The sequence below is a fragment of the Stegostoma tigrinum genome, chromosome 1, assembly GCF_030684315.1.
Source record: "Stegostoma tigrinum isolate sSteTig4 chromosome 1, sSteTig4.hap1, whole genome shotgun sequence".
NCBI lineage: Eukaryota > Metazoa > Chordata > Chondrichthyes > Orectolobiformes > Stegostomatidae > Stegostoma > Stegostoma tigrinum.
The window spans coordinates 48,906,494-48,933,906 of NC_081354.1; the positions used below are offsets into that span (position 1 = coordinate 48,906,494).

Genomic DNA, 27,413 nt, shown 5'->3' on the forward strand with positions numbered 1-27,413 from the left:
ATACAAATCAGAGATCTGGGTATTCAGGTCCATTGTACCCTGAAGTTGGCAACACAGGTCGATAGAGTGGTCAAGAAGGCATACGGCATGTTTTCATTCGTTGTTCGGGGTATTGAGTACAAGAGTTGGCAGATCATGTTACAGTTGTATCGGACTTTGGTTCGACCACATTTGGAAAACTGCATACAGTTCTGGTTGCCACATTACCAAAAGGATGTGGATGCTTTGGAGAGGGTGCAAAGGAGGTTCAACAGGACGTTGCCTGGTGTGGACGGCACTAGCTATGAAGACAGGTTGAGTAGATTAGGATTACTTACATTAGAAAGACGGAGGTTGAGGGGGGACCTGAATGAGGTCTACAGAATCATGAGAGGTATAGACGGGGTGGACAGCAAGAAGCTTTTTCCCAGAGTGGGGGACTCATTTATTAGGGGTCACAATTTCAAGGTGAGAGGGGAAACGTTTATGGGAGATATCTGCGCAAATTTTCTTTACGCAGAGGGTGGTGGGTGCCTGGAACGCATTGCCAGTGGAGGTGGTAGAGGCAGACATTATAGCATCATTTAAGATCTATCTAGACAGATACATGAATGTGCAGGGAACAGAGGGATACAGATCCTTGGAAAATAGGCGACAGGTTTAGACAGAAGATCTGGATCGGCGCAGGCTTAGAGGGCCGAAAAGCCTGTTAATGTGCTGTAATTTTCTTTGTTCTTTCTTCAATCAAAGATACCAGTTATCAATGTTCTTGTTTTACAAATGGTGTTCAAGAGTCCATACTGAATTCCGTGTCAAGGGAGTTCTGACGAAGGGTCACTGGACCCAAAACGTTAGCTCTGTTTTTCCCTTCACATATGCTGCCAGACCTGCTGAGCTTTTCCAGCAACTTTGTTTTTGTTCCTTTGTCAGGGAGCTTGATTGGCTAGCCAGCAGTAGAAAAACTGAAGGCAGTTTCTTCTTTTTTCATGTTCATGCAAAAGTCTTCTGAGGAAATTGTTCTGAAATGTAATTTTTGCTTCACTGTTTGATGAAAGGAGTTTTCAGTTACTTGCACAGTGCAGAAATACGGCTTTCTACAGGTCAGAGGCTGTTCCTTTGTTGCTCAGAGTGTGTTTATTTTGTCAGCAGATGTCATATGCAACAGCACTGTTCCCTTATCACTGTTTGCTATTTCAAATTGTATAATCAGAAAGGCAGTTGTGTTCAATACTATGGGATTTGTGTGCCCAAGACTCCTAATGGAGGAGTAATTAAGATTGAGACAAAGATCTAATTTGCAGACAATTGTCTGAGGCCCGTTCAAGGTGTTAAGTGGAGAGTGATTAGGACCTCTTCCTGTATGATGAGTACAATTTTCTCTCTTACTATGTGAGGACAAGACAACCATCACTAGCAAATTATAACAGAATATTTAGCATTCTGGACCCATTTGGTGTTGACTGTCTGGCTGACACTGACTTCAGAAAAATTTTCAGAAGGTCATTACCAAGTCTGGTCAAATGATTATTGCAGCCATCTTTTTTGAACTGTTTGCTGCTTTTTTTTAAAAACAGTCATTAAATAATCCAAATATGTATTAACAATAGATTTTTACTCTGTTCATGAAAGATATTTAAAATTCCAATGTCTTTTTACCATCACTGGACAGGCATCCAATGATGTGTGATGTAAGGTCAGAAATGGACTGGTCCAAGGTAAGGTATGTTGATCCTTAGAAGCAACTCTGCATTACTATTGATTGGTTTAGAAGTTTTAAAATGTCACGATTACCGGTACTGTTTCCAATACTTCTTCTGCAACGTCTTCAACCACTTAAGTTATATCTTCTGCTGCTCCGTCATGTGATCTGCCAGTTCTTTCCTTTAAATTGCTGCTGTAGGATCATGTTCAGTAGCATTCATGTTTGAATTAGATGTACAGTTTGCCAGTTATATTTAAAATCTGACATAACGTGCATGGGAGTATAGCAGAAGAGTTAGATATTATCCTGGTATATCTCAGTTCAAGCCAGGGGGTTTTGTGGGGCCATTTAAGGGCGGACCTTCAATCCACCACAGAAAAGATAAGCCCAGAGCACGTATCTCACATTTCAAACATGAACCCAGATTATCTGCAAAGGAATGTCTAGTTTCAAGCATAGGAAATCACTGTACAGGGCTGTGTGCTCCACATGGGAGAGTAGGTCTAGTTTTTGGAAATTACTTACTGCTGTATTACTTTTTAAAAGTGGTCCTAAGGAAATGGTTGCTTCTGCTTATTGCACAGAATGCAGGCGTATCTCCAACTTAGTTCAATGGTCTCAAGTTCCTTTCAGGAACAGACACCTGACATCACCTCCTTCTGGGTGAACACCTGGTACAGGCACGCAGAGTAGGGAACATCTCTCTACACTGTTGAAAATCTGCTGAGGAGAGTTGCAAAGTTTCCTAGAAGGCATAAGCCTTCAATTATGGCCTGGTAAATGTCAATCAATTAAGGAAGTAGAGTATTTTTAAAAATCCTAGTGAAAAAATTGTGTATCATTTGCAAAAAAGATTGTGGTGAAAACCATGTTAATCAAGCCCTAAGGCAAAATAATGCCTAATCATTAAAGTATTTGCTACTTTGCTAAACTAAAACTAAAAACCGTGTACGTTATTGATTGTTGCAACATTTCTTTCTGTGGTTCACTGTATCATGAAATTTAACCAATGAGGCAGCAGGTAATGAGTTCTTTTATTCCTCAGTACAGTTTACAAGATATGAGTCAGTAGCTACTACGTTTACCAGGGTCAGCAAGAAAGCCAGAAGATAAAGTGGATGGAAAGTGAAGTACAACAGGCAAAAGGCAACTTGGCATGTGTAGCTATTCATCTATCAGTAAGAATATATTACAAACAGGGTGGATGGTTAGCTCAGTTGGCTGGTTTGTAATACAAAGTGCCAGTATTGTGGGTTCAATTCCTGCACTGGCTGAAGTTACCATGAAAGTCTGCCTTCTCAACTTGTCCCTTGCCTGAGGTGACCCTCAGATTATTGCACCACCAGTCATCTCTCTGTAACGGGAGCAAAAGGCTCTTAAGCCCAGTGGCAGTTTCTCTACCTCTGAGTCAGAACACCTGGGTTCAAGACCCATCTGCTCCAGAAGTATTAACAGTATCTTTGAACAAGCTGATTCAAAAGTATCTAAAACAAAAAAAACGAGTATGTTACTGATTGCATTACAAAAGTATCTACTGATTGATTACAAAAATATCTAGAATTATAATGCAATAAAGCTTAAGGGATGTTGAATGCAGTGAAGTTCCTCTGTTTCCAAATTTACAATGGCTCCTGTCTAAAAACTCTAGTAGAAATGATTTTACATTGGTGTTTTTCATGTTTGTGCTTTGAAATAGCCAGCTACAGTTGCACCTATCAGAACCACAACATTATTCCCATTGCCTCTGGCTGCTTAATAGAACCAGTGGCCCGAAACGTCAGCTTTTGTGCTCCTGAGATGCTGCCTGGCCTGCTGTGTTCATCCAGCTTCACACTTTATTATCTTGGATTCTCCAGCATCTGCAGTTCCCATTATCACTGAAACATTTGTGTGTCCCTGATAGGCCCAGGAATCAAAGATAATAGGAACTGCAGATGCTGCAGAATCCGAGAGAACAAGGTATAGAGCTGGATGAACACCGGAGGCTGAGCAGCATCATAGAAGCAAGAGCAGGAAGGCTGGCATTTCGGGCCTAGACCCTTCATGACCTGTCCGTACTCCCCGGACTGACCTATCTCCTCCCTACCTCCCCACCTATACTCGCCCTTACTGGCTCCATCCCCGCCATGTTGACTTGTCTGTATCCTCTCCACCTATCTTCTCCTCTAAACATCTTCGATCCGCCTTCCCCTCTCTCCCTATTTATTACAGAACCCCCATCCCCTCCCCCATTTCTGATGAAAGGTCTAGGCCCGAAGGTTCTTTGCGTATTCTAGTTGATGATTTCATGGTAGTTGGGTCCTCCTCCCAAACTAATAATGTCGGCCATCAGATGTTTGAGGCACCATATTGGTTAATTGAACAGATCATGCTTATTTAATGAAGTCATTAAAATGTGACACAAAGATTAACATCTACAATTAAGAAGACCAATAACGAGACTTCGACAAATGAATAGAAGGATTGTCTATTTCAAAATTATTTCCTATATACTAACCATTTTCCTTTACTTCCTTTGTGGCTTTCTTGTATAAGCAACTTCTCGAATCAAAATATCTGAACTGTTTAAATTGTACTATTCTTATCTTGGCAAGCTCTTACTTGTGTTTACATATAGGTAAAATATACATGATATAATATACAGGGAAACCACAAAAGAAATAATGGAAAAAAATACTGAGGCTAACGACCAGAGGGAAAGCAATTTATTTCAGTTGCAGCACTTCTAGTGGTGCCACCCAGACTTACATTTTCTCACTGGCACAGGCAGCACTGCACGCTGCTACCTGCACAAATTTGGATCTTGTTCTTCAATGGGATTATAGCTAAAAGTAGTGCTACGCAAATGAATTTTTCCACTACAGTGTTTGGAAAAAACCTAATTGCATGTCAATGTCAAGATTAATTAATAAATTCCATTTTTAATTTGAGGTTTTGAGGTTATCACAGTTGAAATTTCAGTCTGCCAGAAATTATTACATTTTAATAGAATTAGGTAGCAGCTGCAGCTTAGTCATAGCATTCTGTTTAAACAGGCGACAGCATTAGAATCCCCTGGCCAATCAGGGAGTGTGGGAAGGATGGGATGCTGATTATGTCAAAGAAAGGCTTTTAAATTAGGGGAACCCCAGAAAGAATCAGAATAGTTCAACTGAACATGATTTCCAGAGGCTGCAGATACCACTGGAATGGAGAGGAAATGTGGGAAAGCCATCTCTCAGGCCTCTCACCTAACTGGAGATCCTGCTGCAGTAAGATGAGCTCTGCTGAGGAAATAAGGAAGAGAAAATTGATTTGCCTTGACAGCCACTGCTAGCGTCTCATTATATCTGACACATCTGCCAATATAGGCACAAGGTAAGCATTATCTGAAGTAGTTTGCTGCCATCATCCTCACATATCTACACTGTGTCTAGGACATGTCTAATTATCAGTGGTAGAGGAAAGGTCACTCGTATGTCTGAGTTAATAAGATAGTTTGTTGCATGATATCCATAGTAAAACTTACATTACTGGTCAAGCATAGTTACGAACAATGATAGGGAGCTGTACAGAACACATTGCTCTCTACAAAGGCTAGTGTCGAACTCCCTTCTTTACTCAAAAACTGTGTAACACCAATGTATTAGGTGGAACTAACCTTCAAAATAATTACTTCATACAGCAGAGAACAACCTGAGAAAGTGAGCAGCTGAGCTCTGGTACTTCCAACCTGCAGTGAGAACACCAAAAGTATAGAGTGTGCCAGAAGGATGGAAAAAGTCAGTGACAAAACATTTTTAGAAGCTAAACTCCACACTCTGACTTTATCAGCCCACCTCAAAAAACATTCACCTCCTGCTTCCTTCTAACCATCTCATATTGAAGGTATTTTATACCCTCCATCCAAACAGCTAATACATTTACCCTTGTCCTATTGCCCTCAGGCATCCATGCCTTACAGATATCTTCCACAAACACTGTCCTTTTTCCATGATAAATACTACCCTTTCCTTGCCACGCACAAGCCATAAATAAACTCATAACTCTGCTTTGCCTCCTTTCAGGAAGACAGCACACAGCCTTGGGTAAAGACAGACAGGATGGTCCATCAGTGACAGCCGTTGTGCCAGGCATTAGCAATGCTTGTCTACGACGTGCACTGTAAAAAATGTCCCATTTCAGGAGGCTACAGATGTTCCACCAAACTGCCCTAAAAACCTGGACTTCCTGAGATACTGGTGCTCATAAAAGTCCAGAAAACTAATCTTCCCCTTGTAAATCCTGTGTTAGTGGTCTTGCCTCTAGGAGCTGGGGTTTTATGTTCGTCCCCTATGCAAGGATATGTGGCTGACGAGAAGGCAGCTGGTGCTGCTTATGTTTCTGACACCGGTTCTCGTGTTCCTCATTAATGTGCAAAGTAGAGCTGTCCCCATGCTGTAGTGCAAATTGGCAGTAGGGAAGTGCAGCTGCAGTTAACTGAACTGCAAGGCAGAAGAACTGACTTTCAAGGAGTTGGCAATTTTCTAAGAAGTAGTGAGGAGAATTGTGAAGGAAGCCTCTCGTGGAGTCACAGCTGCAGGTCTTTTGTGGCACTGATCAAAAACTTCCTAGCTTATTAGCCTCATTGAATATACACTGTGCACTGTATACACATTTGGTACCCCTAGTGAATTGCAACTAGCTCAGGAAATAGATTTACTGCCTGTTACATTTGAAGCATCAATTTGAATATTTAAATGTATTGCTCGACAGGATGACACACAGAAGCTGGCAGGACAATTCAAAATCTCAAACCAATGTAACTTTTCGGGAATTAAACATGCACTTTACTCCTCACCTACATTCTTTTTCCCACTAAAATGCACCTCTGCTGTACTTAAAATTAAAGGAAAATCATTCATTGGATGTGGGCATGCTGGCAATTTATTCCCATTCCACATTTAACTGCACACCAGGCAGAGTCAACCAGGTTGCTATGGGTCTGGACTTTTGTACAGGCCAGGACAGGTAAGGACAGCAGATTTCCTTCCCTAAAAGGCATTTGTTTTTGACAATAATTAACACTGACTACATGGTGTCCATTAGACCAGCTTTTTATTGAGTTCACATTCAAATTTCATCACCTGCCATGGTAGGATTCAAACCTACACCCCGGTAACATTAGGCTATGGACTGGATTAGTCAGTAGTCCATTGACACTACCACCCACAAATAGTATTTCACCATATTTCATTAATACTTCCAATAGCTGTAAAGCATTTTGGGACATTCTTATGAAAAGTACTGGATTCCTCACTATTTTCAACCAGATGTTTAATTTCCACTGAATAACCATTAATATTTTTACTGCATTAACTTTAAAGGTTGCTCATGTAATTATTTGAAACAAATGGTGGCAATAGAATAATGCAGGCCAGCAGAGTATCAGATGAGATAATGGCAATAAAATTATAGGTCAGCGCGGTGCTACTATCATAAAACTCCTATGTTAGTTTACCTGACAGCATAATGCAAGACTTTTATTACAATATTTTTATTTTCAATAATAGCTGTGACCTAGTCAATCTAATTCCCAGTTTTTGGGAAGGCAATTAGCATATTATGTTCTGCTACTGAACTCACTGCAGATCTCAGGTATTTATTTCAGAAAATACATAGCTCCTAAGGCTGAAACATTTTAGGTTATTATGTCCTAAAAATCAGACCCATGTGTTATAGATTATAGAAGTAAGAGAGTTCAATGGACTTTATCTTTGACTGAAATTATTTTGGAAACTGGTAAGCAAATTTTTATCAAGTATTGTATTTTAAGAGATGATTTTGTGAAATGTAAAGCTTAATGGCAAAAGACTGCACAATATTATAAATGACATTGCAACAATTAAACACTCTTGGTTGTTATACAGGTGATTTACCAAACCTCTCAGTGCACAATCTACTTATGATTGCACTTTGCCTGAACCTGGCTTAGCTCAAACTCCATAGCTCATTGAACATCAACTCTAAACTTACAACTCCATTCAAGATCATTCAACTATACCTCCTAGTTCAAATACTCAGTGATGGTAGCAACCATGCTGTCTTCTCACATCCAATTCTCAAAACTGTCCCAACAACTCAAAACCAGACCTTCCTCAATATATTCTTTTTCTTTCTTGTTTGATCATAGTGTGGTGACTGTCTCTGACAAAGCCAACATTCATTGGCGATCTCTATTGGGTCTTAAGAAGGTTGGCTTGAAACACTGCAGCACGAATTTGACCCAGCCCACTTGAGTGACAAGAATCTGGTGGTCTTAGTGGTGGACATGAAGGCTGTCCTGTTTCCTTAGGAATGCCAGAGGAGACCACAGAACCACATCCTTCCAGCCATCACATCCATTTCAGTGCAATGTCTATGTTCTGGAGGAACGCCCAACAAAGCAGGAAAAAAAATTAATGACCTTATGTGAGCTCTGCAAGGGTAAGTACAGTTCTATCTGCTCATGAGGCTGCACTGCCTACTCAAACTCCTAGTTCTCATCTTCTCTCAGCTACCTCACATTCACTCTTGCTCTGCCAGTGCACACAATCTATTATTCCTAATATTGCATGAAACATCTTCCCTCAATCGCACTCACACGTACCACATCCCAAACTACTAACATTTTGTGTCATCTGGTCTTCCTACTTACACATTTAGGACACTTCACCACTCTTCCTACACATGCATCAACAGGAACAGCAGTTCTGGTACGTTCATCTCTTTACATCCCCTCCTATGTATTATCCGAGGAAAAAAACTGTCTGTAATCGAGAAGTGAGGGCAAAGATGCATGCTGGGGTGCCCTGCATTTATCTGTTCACTCCCTATGAGAAAAGAATCCTTGCCAAAGCAGGATTCCTAAGAAACTTGACAGCATAATTGCCAAAGCAGGTGAGAACTGTGACCACTCGTAGTGATAAGGAGAGCTCCACATCCCTGTAGCCAAGATTCATTGTCAAGTACTGTGCTACTCCTCAATCACCATCACTGTGAATATATTCTTAACACGCTCAAGCTTATACCTGTTGTGTAATTCATTCCCTCTCGAGTGTCATCCACACAGGCTCCACCTTGAAGAGATCAGCCTCTCTGGATATCAACACCTCCGTCAGGTCTGAGATGGACGCACAACCCTCTGAGAGAAGCAATTTCTCTTTATCTTAGTCTTAAATTGGTATTCCTTTATTCTGAGACTATGCCTCTGGTCCTAGTCTCTCCTGTGAGAGGAAATATCCTCTTTGCAATTATATTGTCAAGCCCCTTAGGAATCCTATATGTTTCAATGAATTCACCTCTCATTCTCCTAAATTGTGATAAGTAGAAGCCCAACATGTTTAATCTTAGCTCAAAAGACAATCCTTCCATACTAGGAATCATCCTAGTGAACCGTTCTGTGAACTGCCTCCAATCAGATAATATCTTTTCCAATGTAGGGAGATCAAAACTGCTCATCATATTCCAGATGTGGTCACACCAGTGCCTTGTACAGTTGAAGTAAGACTTCCCAACCCTTATACTCCAATCCGCTTGAAGTAAGGTCCAACATTCCATTAGCCTTCCTGATTACTGGCTGTTCCTGTGTGTTTGATACACTTGTAATTCCAAGTCCCTTTGAATTGCAGCTTTTCTGCATTTAAATAATGCCATTTTCCAAAAGGCATATGGAGGAAAGGGAACCGATTTGATTTCTTTATTTCAAACGTGAATTTGAACATGGGTGGAGTCAATTCAATTATGTCAGGAAATTAGTTGAGGATTCAAAAGAAAAAAAAATGTTAGCCATATACTGGAAATAAATAAGGGATAGGTGGTTAGTGATCATTCCATTGAAAACACACATTGCTGGCAAACTGTTGAAGATGCTGGTGGAAACTCAGCTAAGAGAGGGTCCTATGACGGCATTATCTATTTGGACAGGCAAAGTGTCACTGACACGGAACTGAACTGCTTGAGTTTCTAAGTTCATAAGTTTGATGAAAATGTTTCAGTAATCAGTGATGGATCTAGATTGCCAAGATGTAGTGACTTAGTGCACAGGTCAATGGCTTCTTTGATTGGTACTTTAGTGATTGGCCTAGCAATGTTCCAGGAACATATGGACATGGTATTATCAACATGTAGGTCTTCACTTTCACAAAGATCATAGAAGGAGTTCTTCAGGACATTTCCTGACTTGACCAACCAACCTTTCTCTACATACATAAAATAGAAATTCTCTACCATTAATTACTTACTTTTGTTTATTACTTAACCCTATTAAGTAATAAATCAAATTGATACAAAATTATCAAAAAGATGTGACTTTAGACATGAAATACTGATGAGAAGTGCCACTTTTATGTTCAAAAGTGCTGCACAAAAACTTCTGTAAATGATTTTCATTGGCCTAAACTTTGATCATTACATGTGGCCACAAAATGCCCGCAAATTCTTCCATTAAATCCTTCCACAAGCTAATTGAAAGGAAGCCCAAAGAACTCACAAGGGATTATTACTGTTTGGTATGTATTTAGGTGAATAGGAAAGTTTCGAAAGTTTCCTGATATCAAAAATGAATAATTAGGGTTAAAAATGAATTAATCAAGTCATGACAGACTACAAGTGATGACTCCACCTGTGTGAAGTACACCCAGCTGCAGTTCCTGGGAGACCATATTAGGGAGGTGCAGCTGGAGCTGAATGCATTCAAGATCATCTGAGATGCTGACCATATCATAAATAAGAGTTTTAATGAGGTGGTCACACTTAAGGTGCAGGCAGAGACTAGCTGGGTGATCACCAGGATAGGCAAAGGGAATAGGCAGAAAGTGTCGGAATCCCCTGTGACTAAAGCAAGAATACCGTTCTGGATATTGTTGGGGGGGGGCGAAGACTGTTCAGGGTAAAGTAGCAGTAGCCAGGTTGATGGCACTATGACTGGCCCTGGGGCACAGCAGGAAAGGGTAAAGGTAAACAGGACCTTAGTGATAGGGGACTCGATAGTTAGGGGCACAGACAAAAGATCCTGTGGCCAGAAACAGGAATTCAGGAAGATGTGTTGCTTCGCGAGTGACAGAGTCCAGGATGTCTTGGAGTGGCTGGAGAATATTCTCAAGGGGGAGAGGGAGCAGCCAGAAGTCATTATTCACATTGACACAAATGGCATTGATAGAAATATGCATAACGTCCTGCAGAGTGATTATAGAAATCTAAAAAGAAAGTTAAAAACCAGGACCTCGAAGGGGGTAATCTCCAAATTACTTCTGGTGCCACATACTAGTGAGGGTAAGAACAGGAGGATATGGCAGATGAATGCATGACTAAAGAATTAACGCAGGGGACAGTGATTCAGATTCCTGAATCATTGGGATCTTCTGGGGCAGAGGTGACCTGTTCAAGAGAGATGAAACTGTAGGTGGACCAATATAATCGCGAGCAGATTTGCTAGTGCTACAAGAGAGGGTTTAAACTAGGCTGGCAAGGGGTTGGGATCCTCACCAGCAGGGAGGCAAGTGTGAGTCTGGAAAGAGATACAGTAATCAGAAGCAACAAGTTAAAGAGACAGGTCAGGCTGGAACACGACAGGGAGCAAGGAATGCCTATTGAATTAAACTGCATCTATTTCAACACAAGAGGGCTGACAGGTAAGGCTGATGAATTCAGGTGTAGATAGGTACATGAAACTGGGAAATTATACTCATTACAGAAACATGGCCTAGTGAGGGACAAGACTAGCAACTTAACACGCCAGGGTACAAGTGCTTTAGGTAGGACAGAGTTGGTGAAAGAGGGGAGAGGGAGTTGCATTTTTAATTAAGCGGTGTATCACAGCAGTACTCAAATGAAACAGCTGAGGGATCATCCAGTGAGGTTTTATGGGTGGAGCTAAGAAATGAGAAATAAATGGTTACTTTTTTGGGGGTGTACTACAGGCCTCCAAATAGTCAACGGGAATTAGAGGATTAAATATGTAGGAAGACTGAGCAAACTTGCATGAGCAATAGGGTTGTCATAGTGGGGCATTTTAATTTTCCTAACATAGACTGGGACTGCCATGGTGTTAAGGGAATAGATGGAGTGGAATTTGTTAAATGTGTTCAGGAAAATTCCCTCAAGCGGTATATAGAGAGTCCTACTCGGGAAGAGGCAAAACTTGACTCACTCTTAGGAAATAGGGCAGAACGGGTGATTGAGGTGATAGTGGAGGAGTATTTTGGGACCAGCGACTAGAGTTCTTTAATTTTAGAAAAGTTATGGAGAAGGGCAAAACTGGACTACATCAAGTTCTAAATTGTGGCAAGGCAAATTTTGATAGAATTAGACAGGAGCTTGTAAAAGTTGATTGGAGTATTTGTTGGCAGGAAAAGGGACCTCTGGCAAGTGGGAGGCTTTTAAAAGTGTGATGGCGACAGTCCCAAGTCCATATGTTCCTGTGAAGGTAAAGGGCAATGTTGGCAGGAGTAGGGAACTCTGGATGACAAGTGATATCGAGGCTTTGACCAGAAAAAAGGAGGCTGGCTCAGGTACAGGCAGCTGGGATCATGGGAATCCCTGCAGGTGTGTAGAGGATATAGGAGTTTACTGAAGAAGGATGATTGGAAGGATCAAAAAGAACTATGAAATAGCTTTGGCTGAAAAGATTAATGTGAATCCAAAGAGATTCTTTAAGTATATTAAAGGAGAAAGAGTAATCAGAGAGAGCTCAGGACCTCTTGTGAGCCAAAGTGGGCAAGTATGTGTGGAACCGCAGGAGATGGCTGAGGTCCTCAATGAATATTTCTCCCTTGTATTTACCATGGAGAAATGTATGAAGACTTGGGAACTTGGGGAAGTTAGTCTATATCACAGTAGAGGTGGTGTTGGAAGCATTACAATGTACGAAGGTGGATAAATCTCCTGGTCCTGACCAGACATATCCAAGAACCCTGCAAGAGGCTAGATAAGAAATAGCAGGGGTCCTGACTGATATATTTGCATCACTGTTAGCCACAGGTGAGGTCCAAGAAGATTGGAAGATAGTGAATGTTGTGCACTTATTCAAGAAGGGCTGCAAAGAAAAGCCTGGGTAATACAGATGAGTAAGCCTAACATCTACAGTAGATCAGCTACTTGAGAAGATTCTGAGGGGTAAGATATACATGCATTTGGAAAGACAGGGTTTGATTAGGAGTAGTCAGCATGGCTTTTGTATGGGAGACCATACGTCTGAAATGTGTTAGAGTTCTTTGATGAACTGACCATAAAGGTTGATGAGGGCAGGGCAGTAGACATTGTCTAGATAGATTTCAGTAAGGCCTTTGATACCTTTCCACATGGTAGGCTGCTCTGGAAATTTAGGTCACAGGCAGGGCTGACAAATTGGATACACAACTGGCTTGACGGTAGGAAGCAGAGAGTAATAACCGGAAGGATGCTTGTCAGACTGGAGGCATGTGACCACTGGTGTGCCTCAGGGGTCAGTGCTGGGCAGATTGCCGTTTGTCATCTGTATAAATGATTTGGATAAAAATGTACAAGGCATTGTTAACAAGTTTGAGAATGACACTAAAATTGTGGATATTGTGGAAGGTTATTTGAAATTGCAGCAGGATCTTGATCAACTGGGGAAGTAGGCTGAGAAATGGCAAACGGAGTTTAATGTAGATACGTATGAATTGTTGCATTTTGGAAAGTCAAGTCAAGGTAGGAGTTTCATAGTGAATGGTTAGGGTCTCAAGGCTCGTAGCGGAACAGAGGGACCTTGGAGTTCAGGTGCACAGTTCTCTGAAAGTGAAGTCACGGGGAGACAGGGCAGTGAAGGTGGCTTTTGGTGCACTGACCTTCATTAGTCAGGGCACTCAGCACAGAAGTTGAGAAGTTATGTTGCTGTTGTACACGATGTTGGTGAGGCTGCACTTGGGAGTATTGTGTTCAGTCTTAGTCACTTTGCTATAGGAAGGATGTTATTAAACTGGAACGCATGCACAAGAAATTTACAAGCATGTTGCCAGGACTCAAGGGGCTGAGTTGTAGGAAGAGGTTGGACAAGGTAGAACTTTTTTCTTTAGAGCACAGGGAACAGAGGGTGGATCCTATAGAAATGTATAAGATCATGATAGCCGTCACTCAGTCTTTTTCCAGGGTTGAGGAATTGAAGACTAGAGGGCATCAGTTTAAGGTAAGAGGGTAAAGAATACATGGGAAGCTGAGGGGCAACTTTTTATTTTACAGAGAGGGTGGTATGTATATGGAAAGAGTGCCAACAGAAGTGGTTGAGGCAGGTACATTAACAACATATAAAAGGCTTTTGGACAAATACATGGGTAGGGAAGGTTTAGAAGATCATGGGCTAAGTGCAGGGAAATGGGGTTAAGGCGGATGGACAATCGGCATGGGCCAGCTGGGCTGAAGGGCTTGTCTCCATGCTGTAGGACTCTAAGACTAAGTGTATTTTCTCCATTCACAAAATACTGATTTTCAAAGAGGAGTATTTCTTTTGATTATAGGTTAGCCACCAGTTTCTCTCCACAGATGGTCCATAACATGCCAAATATTTCCAACATTTTCGGTTTTCATTTTAGATTTCCAGCACATTTAATATCTTGCCTTTGTACCTATCTACGTGGATGCTGACTTTCAGCCAGGTCCAGAATTGCTTGATTAAACATTCTATACATACACACATACCTTTTACAAAGTAAGGGCACCAATGAATACTACGTAGTCTTAAAAAGTAAGGAAAGTATCAAAAGCTAGAAAACATGGTGGTATGTAAATCTATCTATAATTCACAGCGGACATGGACGATCTGGTTGTTCACTCTCATCTAACTCAAGTTCTTCTCCCTCATTATCAGCTTTGTATTTTAGGATATGGTACAACAATGCAATTCATAAACTTCAGAATTGTTCAAGGGAATTCAAAACCCTTTGAAATGAATTAATTTTAATGACAGCTTGCCACAACACAATGTTCTTTAGGATTTCATAAATTAGAGATAGCACATCACAAAATACACTCATGACCAAACTTACTCAGTTTTGGCACAACAGCCTTTTTTAAATCAAGAAGTTTTAAATAGCAACTAGCACTGAAAGCAAATACAGAGGAATCAGAGTTCAGGATATCAAGATTACGGAAATACTTCATCAAAATTTAAAATGGAATCTTACCTGCAACAAAATCAATTACAATCTAGCTGTGATATTATTAAAAATTGTTTGGGGCAGGTACTAATTCAAAATGTTCCATTCAAGCTTATGAGGCTAATTTGGTTCAATTCAAAACAGTTAGTATAGGCAAGAGATAAAATAACCATGAGGGCCGGTATCCTGTCACCAAATCACCATTTTGTTAAAATGAAAACAGTCCTTGACTTCAGTACTGCCTCATTCAGATCAGATACCAGAGTGTCAGTACCTCTGACAGTCATGTTTTTTTTATCTTTCAGCCAGGAATCCCTGATTGGACCAGATTAACAGTCCCAATCAGGAAACTCAAACTCCATGAGGTTAGCTGGCTGACCTCATTACAATCAGTTCAAGGAGGATGTCTACTTAAGCAAAATTACATTGTCATAACTTAAAACAAAACTTTTGTACATGCACACTTACTTAAGCATCCATATATAATGTTTCAAATAGTTAATGCAGTCCCAAGCATTCTAGTCTGAGGTAAATGTACAAAATTATGTGTTAATGTCCCCAACTTATTTCTGCCAATCTATTGCAAAATGACATATAGGTGCCAAAAAGCTGTGAAAACGATCACACAGGTGTGCTGAGATCACTCTCAGTTTTCCACCATTTCCCTGAGGGAGTTCATCATCAATGTAATGTGATAATTCCACCAGGACACTGACAGGATCCCAAGAATTTTGTAGCTATGTAGAAACCAGTTGTAAGCATAGTTTCTTAGCCAAATTAGTACCCAATGTCTAGGACATTTTACTATGCCAAAAGTTCTATATAAATGCAAGTGTTGTTGATCTCATAAAGTAACTTGTCATCAACTTTTTTTCTCTATTTAACTGTTATATTAAGAGAGTGAGACTATTATTTTTTGTATCAAATCATCTGAATATTCAGTAATTGCAATATAATTAAATAAATTAGTCCACAGATTTGGAAACCCAGAAATAGAATATCATGTTTCAAGCTAATACATTGAAATATGTTCTGTCATTTACTCAGTGTTTCAAAACACAGCTTCTTGTAAACATCATTTTATAAGATTTTTGTCATACTTGCCTGTAGGTCTGCATAGGACACCTATACATACTACATATACGCAGTTAGATAAATGCCCATGTGAACGTTTGAATGTGAATGCCCTAAATATGATGGAAAAATACAATTCTTTCATTAAAAACATAAATAAGAGCAAGCATGCAAAGGATAAGAAGTGAAAATTAATTATTTCTTTGCATCTTACCTGGAAGACCTTTCGCCCACTTCACAATACGAACCATCTGTTTCTCTGCCAGCTTGTTCAAACTGGACAGCAGGTGATTAGTTGTGTCTGCTTGACTGCTATCATAAGATGCGTAAACCACTTCAGGCTCAATAGCTTCAAGAATAGTGCTCAAGGATGGGTGAATATGTGGTGGCATATGTGAGAAGTTAGGAACAAGTGCAGTGCTTGCCGTAGGTTCTGGTAAAGGAGCAGTGAACGTGATTCCTTCTTTGGGGCTATGTGGTGGTTGATGCTCTTCATGTAGCCCTTTCACCTTCCCCAGCTTCTTAGACTTCCGTGCTAAGGGAGAAAGAACATAATAATAACCAATCTTTTTGGTTTTCTTGTATCTTATTTCAGCTTTCATCCTGTACTTGAAACCTGAGGTTTTATACACTTACAAGGATTTTCAGTGGTATCTACTGAATAATATCATTGAGTATCTACTGACACCAAGAAAACTATTCAAAATCTAATAAAGCATTAAAATGACTGTTGGTAGACAACATAACTTTAAACATTTCTGTAAACACAAAAAACTGAGTTAAGAAAAAACCACACAGTGCAGTTTACTTCTGCTGACCAAGAAGTGATCTAATCCTTCTGAAGCTGTTGGGGTCAGTCTATTTGTACAATATGTCAAACTCCTGCCTCAGGATGGCTAATCACAAGGAATTTTCCATCAGACATTTCAAATAGTAGGATTAAAAAGTATTAAAAGATTTAAAAGACTGAAACAAAAGCCATATTTGCAACAGCTACATCGGAAGATCTATGACAATTCTGCAGGGAACGCCAAAGAGATTCATGTTCAACACAGAAAAGGCCTTCACAATGAAATTTGACAGAGGTGACAAGGGCTGGAGTGGTAGTTGCACTTGTCCAATTTTTAATCTGAAAATGGGAATTGCAAATGGAATATGCCTTAACTGGCAACCACGCTTCCACAGGGAACCTGCTCATTGAGAAAAGACAGATTTTGGATTGCTTGCTTAACTAAGAATGGCCCAAAAGCTGCCACTAAATATTTTGTTTAAAATATTCTTTTTGACCCAGAAGTGGCTGGAGTTTTCCCTGACCTCACAGTCATTCATTCGTGTAACTGTGCTGATCCCTCCCATAACTCAGCAATAGGATCCATCTCTAGACCTCTTCCCTCACACTTGCTTTGTGAAAGAGATGTGTAAATTTCAAAAATCTAATCAAGAGATGCAGCAATGCTTCCCTTTCATCTCCGCTTTTCATATGTTGCCAACCAGGAAACTGGGGCATAAACCTTGAAGTTGACAGTGAAGTAGCTCTTCAGAGGCCAGCATCCCATCACCAATTACCCTTTACTTACAAATGCCTAGTCTTTGACACAGCATTACCTCTCACTGCCTCCTCTGAGGAAGGGTTACTGCATCTGAAAAATAAACTCTGACTTCTCTTCACAGATGCTGCCAGACGTGCTGAACTTTTCCAGCAATTTCAGTTCCTGTTTCTGATTTATAGCATCTGCAACTCTTTTGGTTTTTATTTGATATTTATGGTTTGTTCAGTTTGAAACTATGCCCTTATTGTGATGGCATAGTTTATGTTAAATAGCATGATTACATCTAAGTTGTTTATGCCTGTCAGCACTTTATATACCTGCAAATCATCTCATTGCTATTGTCATCAGAAAAGTTGACTTCTCTCTATATCTTCCTATTACTTCCAGCTCAAGTCCCATACTAATTTTCAATGCCTTACTTCAAACAACATAATGAAAAAATGAGATAACACGGTGAGAAGCTGGATGAACACAGCAGGCCAAGCAGCAGAGGAGCAGGAAGGCTGACGTTTCGGGCCTAGACCCTTCTTCTGATCGGCAGTTCTATCTCCATAATGAAAATACATTGTTTTTAAACAAAGGTACTGAAAATGTGTGAAGGACTAATGTTATTTCAATAGCAATGGATTATTTAAATGATAATGGCAAGCTTTCAGAGTTGCAGATCAGAACTTTGGAGGTGCATTCGCCATTGTCCATTGGAGATGAAAAATCATGGAAAAACGGGTACAAATTCCCAGTATAACAAAGTGTGGAGCTGGATGAACACAGAGGCCAAGCAGCATCTCTCACCTATCCCCTCCTCCTACCTCAAGCCGCACCTCTATTTTCTACCTACTAACCTCATTCCACCCCCTTGACCTGTCCGTCCTCCCCGGACTGACCTACCCCTTCCCTACATTCCCACCTATACTCACCTCTACAGGCTCCATCCCCGCCCCTTCAACTTGTCTGTCTCCTCTCCACCTATCTTTTCCTCTATCCATCAATGATCCGCCTCCCCCTCTCTCCTTATTTATTTCAGAACCCTCTCCCCATCCCCCTTTTCTGATGAAGGTTCTAGGCCTGAAACATCAGCTTTTGTGCTCCTAAGATGCTGCTTGGCCTGCTGTGTTCATCCAGCTCGACACTTTGTTATCTCGGATTCTCCAGCATCTGCAGTTCCCATTATCTCTGATACAAATTCCCAGTATGTTCTCCTGCGGGCACATTCCTATGACAAGACATCAAATGTTTAACGTTGTCCCTCAGATTCCAAATGCAGTCTGACAAGAAAACATAGAATAACTTATTCTCTGTGATCTATCCTGACATCTCATTAGTTTTTTGACTAATCTTTGTAGTGACAGGGCTCTGAGTGAATGGACAATTTTCAACATATAGTACTAAAACACTGTCTAAAGCACTTTAGGATTTCACTCCATTATTTTGCAAATATTCAGATCTTGTAATTTAATCAAAATCAAACATACTTAATCACTACCTATTTCTACCTATTTCAAATTCTCAGGAATTGTAATGTTGCTTTGGACATGATTGCTATAGACACAAAAATGCTAAATGCAAATGTTAATTTAAGAATGAAAATACCAATATTTTATGCAAAAAAAACTTGAACATTATTTCAAATTATCCTATTTTTATTAGTGTTTCTGATTTTGAGTGCAAGTAGTTCTGGGTTTTCAGTTAAACTACAGAGGTATTTCATTGAGTGCTGCTATTCTTCTTATTTCATTTCAGTTTCCTGCCAATGAGATAACATAGTGTTGCCATGAGACTGATTTTACCTGCCCATAGGTAACACTGGTACTTTATTAACTAAGAGTAGGATTCTGCAAGTAATCTCAATAGAAAGTCATACTAATAAATAAACCCTACACATTTAAATACATGGTAATAAAATGTGAGGCTGGATGAACACAGCAGGCCAAGCAGCATCTCAGGAGCACAAAAGCTGACGTTTCAGACCTAGACCCTTCATCAGAGAGGGGGATGGGGAGAGGGAACTGGAATAAATAGGGAGAGGGGGGGAGGCGGACCGAAGATGGAGAGTAAAGAAGATAGGTGGAGAGAGTATAGGTGGGGAGGTAGGGAGGGGATAGGTCAGTCCAGGCAAGACGGACAGGTCAAGGAGGTGGGATGAGGTTAGTAGGTAGATGGGGGTGCGGCTTGGGGTGGGAGGAAGGGATGGGTGAGAGGAAGAACCGGTTAGGGAGGCAGAGACAGGTTGGACTGGTTTTGGGATGCAGTGGGTGGGGGGGGAAGAGCTGGGCTGGTTGTGTGGTGCAGTGGGGGGAGGGGACGAACTGGTCTGGTTTAGGGATGCAGTAGGGGAAGGGGAGATTTTGAAACTGGTGAAGTCCACATTGATACCATATGGCTGCAGGGTTCCCAGGCGGAATATGAGTTGCTGTTCCTGCAACCTTTGGGTGGCATCATTGTGGCAGTGCAGGAGGCCCATGATGGACATGTCATCTAGAGAATGGGAGGGGGAGTGGAAATGGTTTGCGACTGGGAGGTGCAGTTGTTTGTTGCGAACTGAGCGGAGATGTTCTGCAAAGCGGTCCCCAAGCCTCCGCTTGGTTTCCCCAATGTAGAGGAAGCCGCACCGGGTACAGTGGATGCAGTATACCACATTGGCAGATGTGCAGGTGAACCTCTGCTTAATGTGGAAAGTCATCTTGGGGCCTGGGATAGGGGTGAGGGAGGAGGTGTGGGGGCAAGTGTAGCATTTCCTGTGGTTGCAGGGGAAGGTGCCGGGTGTGGTGGGGTTGGAGGGCAGTGTGGAGCGAACAAGGGAGTCATGGAGAGAGTGGTCTCTCCGGAAAGCAGACAGGGGTGGGTATGGAAAAATGTCTTGGGTGGTGGGGTCGGATTGTAAATGGCGGAAGTGTCGGAGGATGATGCGTTGTATCCGGAGGTTGGTAGGGTGGTGTGTGAGAACGAGGGGGATCCTCTTAGGGCGGTTGTGGTGGGGGCGGGGTGTGAGGGATGTGTTGCGGGAAATACGGGAGACGCGGTCAAGGGCGTTCTCGATCACTGTGGGGGCAAAGTTGCGGTCCTTAAAGAACTTGGACATCTGGGATTTGCGAGAGTGGAATGTCTTATCATGGGAGCAGATGCGGCGGAGGCGGAGGAATTGGGAACAGGGGATGGAATTTTTGCAGGAGGGTGGGTGGGAGGAGGTGTATTCTAGGTAGCTGTGGGAGTCGGTGGGCTTGAAATGGACATCAGTTACAAGCTGGTTGCCTGAGATGGAGACTGAGAGGTCCAGGAAGGTGAGGGATGTGCTGGAGATGGCCCAGGTGAACTGATGTTTGGGGTGGAAGGTGTTGGTGAAGTGGATGAACTGTTCGAGCTCCTCTGGGGAGCAAGAGGCAGCGCCGATACAGTCATCAATGTACCGGAGGAAGAGGTGGGGTTTGGGGCCTGTGTAGGTGCTTCCTCCGGTACATTGATGACTGTATCGGCGCCGCCTCTTGCTCCCCAGAGGAGCTCGAACAGTTCATCCACTTCACCAACACCTTCCACCCCAACCTTCAGTTCACCTGGGCCATCTCCAGCACATCCCTCACCTTCCTGGACCTCTCAGTCTCCATCTCAGGCAACCAGCTTGTAACTGATGTCCATTTCAAGCCCACCGACTCCCACAGCTACCTAGAATACACCTCCTCCCACCCACCCTCCTGCAAAAATTCCATCCCCTATTCCCAATTCCTCCGCCTCCGCCGCATCTGCTCCCATGATAAGACATTCCACTCTCGCAAATCCCAGATGTCCAAGTTCTTTAAGGACCGCAACTTTCCCCCCACAGTGATCGAGAACGCCCTTGACCGCGTCTCCCGTATTTCCCGCAACACATCCCTCACACCCCGCCCCCGCCACAACCGCCCTAAGAGGATCCCCCTCGTTCTCACACACCACCCTACCAACCTCCGGATACAACGCATCATCCTCCGACACTTCCGCCATCTACAATCCGACCCCACCACCCAAGACATTTTTCCATCCCCACCCCTGTCTGCTTTCCGGAGAGACCACTCTCTCCATGACTCCCTTGTTCGCTCCACACTGCCCTCCAACCCCACCACACCCGGCACCTTTCCCTGCAACCGCAGGAAATGCTACACTTGCCCCCACACCTCCTCCCTCACCCCTATCCCAGGCCCCAAGATGACTTTCCACATTAAGCAGAGGTTCACCTGCACATCTGCCAATGTGGTATACTGCATCCACTGTACCCGGTGCGGCTTCCTCTACATTGGGGAAACCAAGCGGAGGCTTGGGGACCGCTTTGCAGAACATCTCCGCTCAGTTCACAACAAACAACTGCACCTCCCAGTCGCAAACCATTTCCACTCCCCCTCCCATTCTCTAGATGACATGTCCATCATGGGCCTCCTGCACTGCCACAATGATGCCACCCAAAGGTTGCAGGAACAGCAACTCATATTCCGCCTGGGAACCCTGCAGCCATATGGTATCAATGTGGACTTCACCAGTTTCAAAATCTCCCCTTCCCCTACTGCATCCCTAAACCAGACCAGTTTGTCCCCTACCCCCACTGCACCACACAACCAGCCCAGCTCTTCCCCTCCACCCACTGCATCCCAAAACCAGTCCAACCTGTCTCTGTCTCCCTAACCGGTTCTTCCTCTCACCCATCCCTTCCTCCCACCCCAAGCCGCAGCCCCATCTACCTACTAACCTCATCCCACCTCCTTGACCTGTCCGTCTTCCCTGGACTGACCTATCCCCTCCCTACCTCCCCACCTATACTCTCTCCACCTATCTTCTTTACTCTCCATCTTCGGTCCGCCTCCCCCTCTCTCCCTATTTATTCCAGTTCCCTCTCCCCATCCCCCTCTCTGAAGAAGGGTCTAGGCCCGAAACGTCAGCTTTTGTGCTCCTGAGATGCTGTTTGGCCTGCTGTGTTCATCCAGCCTCACATTTTATTATCTTGGAATTCTCCAGCATCTGCAGTTCCCATTATCTCTGATACTACATTTAAATAAATCTCTGCTTTACAGAAAGTTTATGTACACATTAAGGCATGTCAGTACATAGTTATGGCAAACCTCCTTCCCACATCATGTGATCTGAGAAGGAGGTTTGATCTCTCTCCAGGAAATGGAGTCAAATTAGGGACAGTTCAGTATTGTGGGACCGACAGACCAAACTACATCACAGCAGCCAGTGGGCAGAAAGCCTTGCATCCAACCAATCGTGGGCAGGATTTGATCTGAAGTTCCAGAGGCAGTAGAACTATATGCTATCCCTCTCTGTCACCTAATACAAACATATCAATGTAAGGCAATACATTTTAGTTCTTTAGTACAATAAATACAGGACATACTTAACTTGAGATATGGTATTGTCACATAGAGCCATAGTATGAAAGGAGTGTTTATCTGATTAAGAAAGGAATTCTTTTTGTGTGAGTGAAATCACGTTTTTTAAAAGTGGATGACAAATGTTTACTTAAAGAAAAAAAAATTACCTCCCAAGTTCATCCCGGCTTTGAAACACTTGCGTAATCGACAAGCTGGGCAGTTTTTTCTGCGGATTTTGTCAATAATGCAGTCATTTCGTCCAGCACATAAGTAGTTTTGTTGCCCTAGTTACATTAAAAAAAGTAAAACATAAGAAGTTAACAAAATACTATTTTAATAGCCAAACAACCAGGTTTACAGACCCACATGAGTTTGGTAAATCAGTTGCTTGGATTTATGCTTCCCAGAATGCTAATGTGAATTCAGCAAATATATAACATTCATCTCCAGCTTAAATACTTAAAAATGGCATGAAAGCAGAGCATGCAGTGCCAAAGCCCCATAAACATGCATGGCACAAGTAATTACAATTGTGTCGTTCAGACAATGCTGGCATTCACTCAACAATGTGGAAAATTATCCAGGTACGTCCCAATTAAGATAAAAGCAGAAGCAATTAGCCGATTCTATCGCCATTAGTCTAATCCCAAACAACAGCAAAATGGTGCAAGGTTTCATCAAAAATATTATCAAACAGCATTTGCTCAACAATAGCTGTTCTCTGGTGCTCCATTTCAGAGGACCATGTACTTGGCTCCTGACCTCATTATAACCTTGGTCCAAACATGAACAGAGGGATGGACAATGTTACTGCCTTTTACAAAGCAGTATTTGACTGACAGTCGCATTAAAGAGCCATATCAAAATTGAAGTCAATGGAAATCAAAAGGAAAATTCTTCTTTGGCTGGAATGTACCTAACACAAAAGAAGATGGCTGTGGTTTTTGGAGGCCATTTATCTTGGTTCCAATACATCAAGAATTCCTTATGGTCTGATGCATAAAGTATGAGTATAAAGTAAAACAAAACATGGCTATCAGAAATACACTTGATGAAACAGTAACTTCAAATTGCATGTATCACTTAGGTGTTCTTGGTATGGATTTGATAGTTCTTTAAATCATACTTTTACTTAGACACAATTTGTTAACTCTGCAGACAGTGTTTGATAATTAATAAGGATGACTTAGAAACAAGCAGTTTCCTTCTCCCCATTCCTGGGAATGTTCAGTTGCCAGAAACAGCAAAGGTTTTCAATATCTGCAGTTCTTTGTTTTATTTTGTGAGAGAGGAAAATGGGGATGATTACATCATATTTCCACACAAAGGCAGTCAAACAGGTATGAGGGAAGGTAATCAATTGAGTTGGCATCAGGGATACACAAGTTGCCTTGCTGTCACCACAGGAATTAAATTTTGGATGGGATGGCACATCCCAACATTTCCAGCCAGCCATAAATTGAGGCTCTCAAATGGTCAATTTGTGACAATTTAAAGGCCTCGTTCCACTTGGACACAATTATTTCAGTTCCAGGCAAAACAAGAAAGAGCTGGCCAATTTGACTAGTAACCCAGTGACGGTAGGAAGCTAAGCAAAAAACAAAACCAAAAGAAGTGAAGATGCTGAAATCAAAAACAAAAGCAGAACTTGCTGAAAAAATCCAGCAAGTACGGCAACATCTGTGAAAACAAAGTAGAGTTAATGTATTGGGTCCAGTAACCCTTCTTCAGAACATGATAGGGAATTGCCAGATGAAGGAGGGCAGAATTATTCAATTTGCACTAATTTGTGCAAGATTGAGAGTTTGGACCTAAATCAGGGGATTCACCACTGACAGCCAACCCCTATTCCTTGATTCTGACACATTTACCTTTCTCCATTCCTTGTGACCTCCAAAACCAGGTCTGCACTGTTGTATAATTATTGCATGACAATTTTACATAAGCAAATCGTATTTCTGTATAAAAATGCTAATGAAAAATGTGTGACAAAAACATAACGGCAACTCAAAATGTGGATATGAAGTGCATGAAGTTATAGCATTTGAATTAAAATAAACTGGAGAGCTGATGGACAAAATGATTATGAAACAGGTAATGAAAAATATTGATATATGAACACTCATCTTGTGGGGGATTCTGTGAAGCATTTCTATTTGTGCTTCTGACATAAAATGCCCTTATATTTCAAAATCTTTGTGAAGTTAAATCTATCAAAATTGAGTCTCCAACCCAGTCTTTTAAGAGGGAGCTGTGTAATTCTAACATTACAGTACACAGTTTCTGTTTTCTTAGTCATTTTTAAAAGACTGAAACAGTTAATAGAAAGTACCAACAGCACTGATATTATATTCTAATATTTCAATAGACTAACACTTCTGTCAAAATACAAAGGTGATCATTTGAAAGCATTATGTTTGTTTACAATACCAATGACAGATATTCCTAATCAAATGCATCACCGATTAAAGAAATAGAAATGATAGCCCCTAAAGTATTTATTTTCAGTCTAACGATACCAAGGGTTAGCCACTGCTTCTCTGGAAAAATCATCCGAAGTAAAAATATAAATTTAAAGCCAGGCTTTTAGTTCCTACTAACAATTTAATGTTTATGTGCCATCTATGTTCATCAAAGCAATTGATTACAATGCTGGAGAATGGAGCATTTTCCAACTCTAATCCTTATCATACATAGAGAATGCTGGAGATATTCAACAGGTCTGGCAGAATCTGTGGAGAGGTAAGTAGAATTAATGTTTCAAGTCCAATATTACTTTTCTTTATCTCTAACATAAATTCCTGGGTTGGCTATAGCACATTCACATCATAAGTAAAGTTCCCTCTACAACGTCAACAAATGAATCTGGACATTAAAGCAGCCAGAGTCAACATAGTTTTGGGAAAGGAATTGTTTCCTTAAGTAACAAGCTGTGGATAATTGGGAATTAATGGACATTCTGCACTTGGATTTCCAGAGACATTTAATAAGGTGTCACATCGAAGGTCATTGCAGAAAATACAAGCTCATAATGTATATGATAACACATTTGCATGACAAAAGACAAGCTAGATAACTGAAAATAGGCATTAGGCATAAATGGGTCATTTTCTGGTTGGAAGGTGTAACAAATGGTGTACGAAATGGATCAATGATGGGGTCTCACTCTTGTACAATTCAGATAAGCGGCTTGGATGAAGGGACTGAAGCTAGAAAGCAGAACAGCAAGTCAAGGTGGCCCATTAACAAGCTGCTTAATAAGCAGTGATTCCCCTTATCTGACAATTTGCTGCTTTCTAGCAATAAACTGACCACTTCATTTGTCAAAAGCTTAAAATATGTAACAGGTTGCTCCCAATGTTGAGATCAGTCTTGACAGAATTCTCATTCAATTCTGTCACAAATCTCACTGTAACCCATGTTACTCAGACCTGTACAATGCTTTGGCCTTGCCAGTTCATCCGTCAGAAGAGATTCTGACACCATCAGGAAATCTGACACAGAACAAAGTGTTGAAAAAATACAGTGAGATGTTATCAACTTCTGGAGTCAAGGATGCAAAGCTTAACACCAAGTTTAAATACCTGAGTATCAAGTTTAAAAGTCTAAGGACAATACAGCATTAAAGTTTAAAGCTATCGAAATGTACACTCCATCTGCACTCTGTAGGCACACACATGTAGGAATCATACTTCAAATTAATTTAAATGTAAATTCATTAAAATTTCTTTAAAAAAAAAGACAAGTTTTGTAGAAATTTGATATATCCTTGCCCAGTTGGTAGTGTTCATTAACGCAAACAGCCAAAAGTAAAAAGAGTGGAAGGTGTGTGGTTAGCAAGTAGAACTTTAGGCAAATGAATACAGTTCCTTTTCTCTTTCAATATGTAGTTACAAATGAGAAGGCACAAATTACATTTTGCTGCTGCATAGAAAATCAAGCTAGTCCTGTCTGTGATAACAAGGTGTAGAGCTGCATAAACACAGCAGGCCAAGCACCACATCAGAGGAGCAGGAAGGCTGACGTTTCAGGCCTAGACCCTTCTTTGTCTCGGCCTGAAACATCAGCCCTCCTGTTTCTCTGATGCTGCTTGGCCTGTGTTCATCCAGCTCTATACCTTGTTATCTCAGATTCTCCAGCATCTGCAGTCCCTACTATCTCTAGTCATGTCTGTGACAGTTTTGATTTCAAACTGGATAATAATAACGTCACACTTCTTGTATTTACATTCTGATTTTTTAAGTCTAAGAATTCCAAAAGCTAGCAAGCAAAATTTTTATTTATTTAATCTAGATTAGTCTGCTCTGGAACAAAATGACCTAGATTTTATATCAGACTCTTGATGTAAATATCACGGCCACAGTGCTAATTCTGAACATTCTTTGTGGTTTAAAATGAGATTTTATAAAAGCATACAGTGACGTTACAGGCATGTGTTCTGCTATACATCTGCGCAGCACAGTAAAAGATGAAACAAAGGGAAATTTTATGTCTACTGAAAGGATTTTGTACAAGCATTTGCTGCCTGTGACTTAATCTGAGTGATGCTTTTGATTCACAGACACCATCTGAATCACTTGTAAAACTTATTTAACCACATTACTGAGTCAAGTTTCGTCACAGGCCACCTGGAATCCTAACAAGGATGCAGCACAATTCAAACCAC

General features: G+C 41.4%; 1 protein-coding gene across 4 annotated transcripts in view; it reads right to left on the reverse strand.

Moving 5' to 3' along the window:
* nr3c2 (nuclear receptor subfamily 3, group C, member 2) overlaps positions 1 to 27,413 on the reverse strand; it is a 326,066-nt gene that overhangs the window by 85,868 nt on the left and 212,785 nt on the right. For all 4 annotated transcript variants that reach the window (XM_059645238.1, XM_048529777.2, XM_048529786.2 and 1 more), the window contains 2 exons: positions 22,915 to 23,031; positions 16,079 to 16,399 (listed from right to left, as the gene is read on the reverse strand). In XM_059645238.1, the coding sequence (XP_059501221.1) occupies positions 16,079 to 16,399; positions 22,915 to 23,031 (438 nt within the window). The remainder of the gene's footprint in view (positions 1 to 16,078; positions 16,400 to 22,914; positions 23,032 to 27,413) is intronic.